The sequence below is a fragment of the Nelumbo lutea genome, chromosome 4, assembly GCF_056320005.1.
Source record: "Nelumbo lutea isolate HS-2025 chromosome 4, American lotus-T2T, whole genome shotgun sequence".
NCBI lineage: Eukaryota > Viridiplantae > Streptophyta > Magnoliopsida > Proteales > Nelumbonaceae > Nelumbo > Nelumbo lutea.
In genome coordinates, this window is record NC_142687.1 from 81,365,270 (window position 1) to 81,373,135 (window position 7,866).

Here is a 7,866-nt window from a genome sequence, read left to right on the forward strand (position 1 = left end):
CTTTCATAAAAGTACTTTGGCGAAAGTTCTTTCGTAGAAAAGTGCTTTTATTAATGTACTTTCATAAATATGCTTTCTTGTAAAAATATTTTTATAAAAATGCTTTCATGTAAAAGTACTTTTGTAAAAATGTTTTCATAAAAGTACTTCTATCCGTTAGTAAACATCTATGGCAATAGTTTTATAGGCATAGTTTACTCCGAATGAAAATTAGTAAGATGGGGCTTGATTATTTTTTGTGCTATAGTCTACCTCAATTTTTGTGTTGTGGGTTGATTTTTCTTTCTAAAATAAATGTGGTCATGGCAAGAATTTTGTAACTAAACACTCTAATGTTATTCACTCTTACTCATTCTTACCAAGTTGATTAAAGAATTAGAGTATATAATTCTACTCATCCAACTATAACTTTTCTTTTGATACAGACAAGAACCCACAACTTCAACCATATAAGGGATGCAACAGGCAACAGCATAGGATATTTAAATATCCATTAACATTAATTAAATTGGATTTTGACGATTCAAACTTCAGCATTCAATTTTACATATCTACTTTAAGGCCCTGAACTTGGTTATTTCTGGAAACAAAAACTAGATAGTCGAACTTGGCTACTTCTGGAAATAAAAACTAGATAGTGATAGTCGAGCTTCTCAGAAGAATCATGTCTTTGCATCAGAAGGCAGCACTGCAACAGAAAGCTTTGATACCGGATTGTTGGATGCTTCCGCAACTTCATTTGATCCTCTCTGCATCTCAGCAAAGCTCCTTTTCTTTGATGACAAATCTGAATTTTCTTTCTCTTTCTCTTTCTCTGTCTGGGTTTCACTGTTGGGAGGAAATAACGGAGGTTCCCTGCCACTTAATCGGCAAAAAACTCTTTCAACTGTTTCACTAATTTCCTTCCCTAGTCCATCATTATCCAGAATCAGCTCCCAAACTGATTTAGAGGCTTTCTCAAGCACCGGACCTCTGCACCAAAAACCAAAATGATTGAAATAAAAGAAAATGTTGGATGGAACATTCCTTGATCTAAAATGTAACAAGAAAACTGTGGTTCCATTATATTCAAGGACTTAAATATTGACACGATATGCCCGAGTATCGGTTGACAACAGTACAGGATACGAAACGAATAGAAGCTTATCCCGTAAGTCACTTGTATTGCACCAATACAAATCCATATCGGCATGTATCGTAATGTATCAGCCGATACGCGCAAAACGCCATTTCTCTTTATACTTCATAAAAAATGTAGCTATGCCGATTTGAACCTGGGTCATTTGGACGTGCTATCTTTTGCCACACTCTAAACCATCAAGCCAGACTTTATCTTGTATTATTAAATAGAATAAAATAAATTTTATTAAAAATGTTAACAATGGAATAATTATTTTAGTAATTAAAAATTATGAATTTGTATAGGATATGTATCTTACAAATTTTATATACTTTAAGTTAATATTATATTTTTGTGAATTATTAATTGGTATTTTAATTTGCATTTGAGAATTTAATATTTAGTTAATTTTTTGTTAATGTTAAAAATTAAAATAAAAAAATAAAAAAATAAGTGATATAATAATTAGAATATAATATGCACGTGTTTAGTGTCTTAGACTCTTCATTGATGCATTATAAATAAAATTATATGATATCAGGCATCCCGATATATTAATTGTAATACATTTTTCATATACACCATTAAAATATACATTTCTATGTATTTATATATTATTTGTGACTATTTTGGTCTTAAATTTAGTGTTATTAATGTATTTGTGGAATTTGTATGTATTTCCCTAACATATCCATCTGTTTTCATATTTTTCATTCATATCCATGTGTTTCCAAAGCGTATCCGTATCCATTGTATTCGAATTCTCCAATACGATACCCAATACCAATACTTTAATCATTGATTATATTATATGATACTTTCAGCTTTTACATAGATCGGCTAGTTATAATTAGCAAAGGAGAAGTTCGGTTCAGGAATCGATATATATATATATAATTATGTCCTTTTGGTGGAATCCACCTATGTAAAAAAAGTAAAAGTTTCAAGGGCACAGACATGAATTGCCTGCGCAACAAAACTAGTATACTCATTATCTTAACTATTTCAATGGCACCACAATAAAGCCCCTAGTTTAGTCAAAACTCAAAAAGAAGATAATGGAGCAATCAATCTATAAATATATATTTATATCTTTTTTATAGATTTTTGTCATTTTTATCAGTAACAAGTAGCAACAATCAAAGAGATTTCTCATATCTAATGTTAAAACTATTTTCACCCCACATGGTGAAGCTAATGTGGATGTAGGATCCAACCCACTACTTGATGGACCCATTTAGGAATCATGGATGTCAAAACCCAACCCGATTGCACTCTAAAAGATTATTTGGAAATTTCTGGACCCACTTCCATTTCCATGGAAAACATAAAAAAATATGATGGCTGAATAGAAAAGTTGCAACAGGCAAATTCTGATTGAAGCTGTATCCTAGGTGCACGTATTGCATGATGGATCAGACCACTCACCCCCAATGCCCATGCCATCTCTATATATAATCATGATAATGCCATATTGCATTTATATTTTGCCTATATTTTGATAAAAAATCAACTTCTACCTTAAAAAAAAAAAAAAAACAAAGAAAAAAAGGGGGTGAAATACTTACTCAAGTTCACGTCGGAGTGCATCAAATAGCTCCCTCTTCGTCTGTTTCTCTGCACCAGGAGTGTTGAGAACCTTACTCTGTTCCACCATTGTAATTGTATTATTCTTTAGCTCCTCCTATAACACAGAATCAGTAACCTTGTTAAAGCTATGTTCTCAGCGGCAACAAATCCTTTGTGCAGAATAGCATTGTCAATCTTCATCATGTTAGTTCATCCATCTTTCTATTGACTAAGATTTGAAACTCAGGATCCACATATTAAGCTCCTTTGGATAATGAAACTTTGAGAAGTAGCATCAACATTGCCTTTGACATAGGATAACATCAGTTACACAACAAATCAAATGCCATAATTTATTCTTGGCAAATGAAAACGTTTTCAGTAAATGATCTTGCATGATATTTAGTGAATTGGGGCATTCTTTGCAAGTGCAGAAAGGAAGGGGGTCTAGGGCTAGGAAACTTACAATAAAGAACAAGGATTTGTTAGGTAAATGGTTGGGGTGGTTTCCCCTGGAACTGAATCGTTTGTGGAAACAAGTAATTCAGAGTATTCATGGTTTAAAGGAAAATGGCTAGGATTCTGGTTTGAATGGAAGGGCTACCTTTACACCTTGGAAACCAATTTCAGGTCTGCTGCCTTGCTTCTTGACTTTTATCAGGTATGAACTCTTTTCTGGGGACAAAATTAGATTTTGGGAAGATCTGTGGTGGGGTAATGCTCCTTTAAAAGAAAATTTCCCCTTATTGTATTGGCTTTCTTCTTTTAAAAACAAACGTCTCTCTCAATTTGTGCCATTTTCCTCTAGTGGGCTTTCGTGGCCTTTTGTGTCTAGATGTAACTTGAGGGAAGTAGAAATTCCCTTGTGCATGGAGTTATTAGACTTTTTGGAGGGTGTTTTCTTGGATCTTCCAAATCTTGATGCCAGAGTTTGGTCCCCTTGTTCTTCTGGTCTCTTTTCTTGTTCTTCCTTCTTTGAGTCTCTTTCCTCTCGTGACCCTGCCCACTGCCACTACTTTTCCAATGAAAGAGGTGTGGGGTGGTCCACATGGACCTGTTCCATTTCTGCCAGGAAAATTTTCACTCAAAAATAAACACTTGTAGACCCTTCAAAAGAAAAGACCCAATTGGTGCTTATCTCCTCACGCCTCTCTTTTCTGCATTGCAAATGGGGAACTTCTTTTTAGTTATCTCTTGCCCTTTTGTGGCTGGTATTTGGGAGTGTTTTTCCACTCTAGTTGGGTGCAGCCGTGCAGGTGGACTCCTCCCACAGATTTGCCATCAGTTTTCAGAAGCAATTTCCTTAATCCACCTACAAGGAGAGGAGAGATACTATGGAGATGTTCTAGAGCTGCTATTTAATGGACGATTTGGGAGGAAAGAAATGGGAGAGTTTTTCAAGAGAAGGCTCAAAAGTCAAAACAGAAGAGTAATTATTGACCTCATAACAGTGCGAGTGACACACTGGAAGAAAACTTTTAAGTCTTTTTAGATCTTTCACCACTGATGATATTATTAGGAATTGAGGGCTGATAGCAACCTCTTCCATTACCAGAGTGCCTGTTCAACCTAGTTAGGAACCCCCTATACACTTGCTAATTAAGCTCAATTTTGACGGCTGCAGTAGAGGCAACCTTGGACCTCCTGACATAGGAAGAATTTTCAGAAATGCCAATGGAAGCATCCTTGGTCTATTTTCTGGTCCATCTGGTCATGGTAATGCAATTAGAGCAGAAGTTCTAGCTGTCCTACAGGGCCTAAAGTTGGTCAAGAGGAATAATTACACCAACATTATTGTTGAAAGGGACTCTGAAGTGGTGGTGAAATGGGTTAGGGCCGTTAGGCAAGCAGAGAGGTGGCCTTGGCAGTACAGAGAGACACATTCTGAGAGAGATTTCTGAACTCAAAAGAAATAGAGTTATATCTGTTCAATGGGTTGGCAGATGGCTTGGCCGACAAGGGGTAGAAAGAGAAAATCTATTCTGGGGAGTTGGGACTCTTTCCTGACTTGTAATTATCCCTACTACAGGGTTTGACTTGTAACTGCTGCTTGGGGGCTGGTTTTTTCGTTCTTTGTGTTTCTTTTATTGGGTCTTGTCTCAATCTCTGGGATGACTGAATTCTTGTACTATTTTCAGCTTCTTAAATGAATCTTTTCCGTTATTCATCAAAAATAAATAAATAAATAAAGATCTTGCATGATACTGCTGCGTGCAGCCGTATTATTACTCACCTTTGGATTACCTAACAACAACTTATTTTAATTACCTTGCTTGGTAAAGGGAATATTGATCAAAAAAGGGTATTCAATGTGCAGAAGTTCTGTCTACATGTTATTTTAAACAAAAATTATAAACAAAGGAGGTTCTTTACACTTTTCTCTAAGTGTGTATTTAAATCATAGTATACTCTCAAACATGGCCCTTGACCTTTCAACATGCTAGAGATGAAAAATAGATGCTTGAAATAAATATAACAGAATTTCAGTCTTAACTAAAACAATCTAGTTCAGGTAAGTGAACCAAACACCACCAGGTTGGCTCAAAACTAAGGTAGAACCTCGATGAATCCCTAGCTATGCAACCGAGATACTTGCAGCATTTTTGTAAGTTGGTACACGTCAGAAGTTTAGGAAGAAGTCCAACAACAATATCTCATTAATCAACGACATAACAAGGGATCATGATTTTTTTTCTGTGAATATTTATGGTTATAGTGTCATTTTCTATAAATTAAAAATAACTGCTTACTATTACAAACTTAAATCTCCCATACACGATGTTAAACCAGTAACTGGATAGCAAACAAAATATCACCCTCAATACCCACTCCTTACGAACTACTAAAAGCAACATCCACGCCCATAAGATTTCTTTTAGCCAACTATAAATTCAATTCAAGCAAACATATCGATATCAAAAAGGTTTTAATCAATAGAGTTTAGAAAATATTGAAGAAATTGATCGTAGAAATCCACTCACATTAGCTTTGAGCTGATTAATTATTTTCAACCTGAGAGCGTCGATTGTACCATCATTCATTAGCGACTCCAAAACATCTTCAGGTGTCACCACAGAAGATCCCATAATACTAGCCAACGTCTTTTCTACTTGAAATATAAGCTAACAAACTCAATAGATCACGTCTAGCATCTAACCTGCAGAAAAGTTGGCGTAATAACAGACAGGACTTCAAATTGAGGCCTTTCAGAAACCCTAAAATCTATCTTTGATACGAACACCGGTGATGAATTAGGGTTTCGAATGCCGATAGATACCAAGTTAGGAGAGACGAGAAAACTATTAAGGTATATTCCCTTGGCGAAGGCGGACGACCTGATTTCCACTTCGGCAGCGGTGCACGAGCGGCAATTTTGGACGTTCTAATTCCAGAGTTGAGAGATTTACTTCTACTGTGACCGCAAGCACGTTCAAGTTCAAACCGTTCTTCGCTGTCGCTAGTAGTGGGAAGGGAAACCGGATAACCAGATTGCGGAACGACCCAAATTTTGGACAAGGGCAAATTTATAATGCCAGAAAAGGGTATGATACCGGAAGGGGGCAATTTGGATTTTTTATTGGAGAGGGGTGAAGGGGGCAATTTGAATTGGGCACAGTTTACATAAGCATCGATGCCGTTGCGGGCCGGCCCCCGGACGGGCTTGAATAGGTATATGGGCCAGTCAGCTTAATCTCGGGCCAAAAGCCCGGCCTACAATAAATTCGAGCCGGGCTTGGGATTTGTCAAAATAGCCCGACCCGGTTGACCTATAATTAAACCTAAAAACCCTAGTCGAATACCCCTCTTTTTTTCACCTCTTTCCCTTATTTTTTCAGTCGAACCCTTCTTCTTTACATCCTTTTTTCCTTCTTTATATTCTTTTTTTAATATAAATAAATTTTGAATTTATATTCTTTTTTAATGTAAATAAATTCTAATTTATATTAATTATTGAATAGGAAAAAATTCTAATTTTTTTATTAGGTCGGGCTTCGGGCTTTTTATCAGGGTCTGGCTCGGGCTCGGGCTCGGGCTCGAGCCTAACATATTTCCATTAATGAAGAGTAAAAGCCCGGCCCGACCCGGCCCATGAACAGGTCTAGTGATACATCAACGCTACGTTCGAATTTGTTTGGAATCATTTTTGGCGTGGCTTGGAGCAACGCCAAATTTAACGTTTTCTCATATTGCAATTCATTGCTGCCAATGAGGGCGTGATATAGTAGTGACATGAACTTCCTATAATGGGTGTCAGTGCTGAAAACAGACATGGAGCACTGGTACCAAATGGAAAGTGTTACTGTTAAGGTTCAAAAAACTGTTACATATCGGCTCGTATTGACTGATACATATCATATAGGGTCCTTCCCGATACGCCCTTACAAGGGTTGTATTAGGTCAAGGCCTGGTTTAGAGGGTAGTCGAGACTTAAACCCGCCCCTCTGAACCAAATTCGAAAAAAAAAAAAAGTTAAAGTTAAAAAAAGGACCAGTATAAGCCGATACGCATTGGTACTTTGAACCTTGGTTGCTGTTGCTCCACGAAATGTCCTACCTGGCAGCAACATTTCCAAACAAAAAAAAAACATAATTTTCTCAGAAAAACGGTGCTTCCAACCTATACAAAAAAAGGTGTTGTATCTGCAGCATCGATGCCGAACATATACATAGATTCCCAACGCATGATTGCAAATGTTGTGAGGACCAATTCTTTGAAAGGAAAACCCGGTTTAAGGGAAACTAATCCAATTAGAGAGGAAGTAGGAGGAGATTGGAGTTGGTCCCAATGGCCATTTCGGGCTTTCGGGTACATTGAGAACATTTGAGAGTCCAGATCTCCTACCCACAAGAACTCTACCATGTCTACCCATATAACATCGCAACCACACATGGGGAGATGTTCCCAATGCACGAAGGTAGTGTGTTGTGGGTAGACGTGAACAGGGAATATGTCATCGCACCTGTCGGAACAGGGTCTTCTTGGCAGACTAGGGTATATGTAATCGCATTTGAGGTTGCTAAGGCCTTTTTAGGGTTGCCAAGGAATATGTCATTGCACTTGAGGTTGCAAAGGCCTTCTTGGATTTGCTAGAGCTTATTACAACCGGGGTGTCAGCCCAGAGGCGGGGCCTGGGTGTGGTAGATCAAACCTGTAATGAATAAGTTGTATTGGTGATT

General features: G+C 37.2%; 1 protein-coding gene across 2 annotated transcripts; it reads right to left on the bottom strand.

Moving 5' to 3' along the window:
* Positions 1-476: 476 nt before the first annotated feature.
* LOC148861308 (antigenic heat-stable protein) lies at positions 477-6,335 on the bottom strand. 2 transcript variants are annotated; one of them, XM_088983611.1, is made up of 4 exons: positions 5,967-6,335; positions 5,671-5,846; positions 2,689-2,804; positions 477-972 (listed from the first exon to the last, which is right to left on the bottom strand). In XM_088983611.1, exons 2-4 carry the CDS (start codon positions 5,773-5,775, stop codon positions 663-665), a joined length of 531 nt encoding a protein of 176 aa, XP_088839737.1. In that variant the 5' UTR covers positions 5,776-5,846; positions 5,967-6,335; the 3' UTR covers positions 477-662. The 2 variants fall into 2 exon arrangements, with proteins under 2 accessions (XP_088839737.1, XP_088839736.1); XM_088983610.1 differs by having other exon boundaries at positions 5,671-6,332.
* Between the last annotated feature and the right edge of the window lie 1,531 nt (positions 6,336-7,866).

Excerpts from the sequence above, each read along its gene's own strand:
- LOC148861308 (XM_088983611.1), bottom strand. The coding sequence starts at position 5,775 with ATGGGATCTTCTGTGGTGACACCTGAAGATGTTTTGGAGTCGCTAATG. Across the intron at positions 2,805-5,670 it reads TTAATCAGCTCAAAGCTAAT|GAGGAGCTAAAGAATAATAC; the intron begins GTGAGTGGATTT and ends TCTGTGTTATAG. Across the intron at positions 973-2,688 it reads GCACTCCGACGTGAACTTGA|AGGTCCGGTGCTTGAGAAAG; the intron begins GTAAGTATTTCA and ends TTTTTGGTGCAG.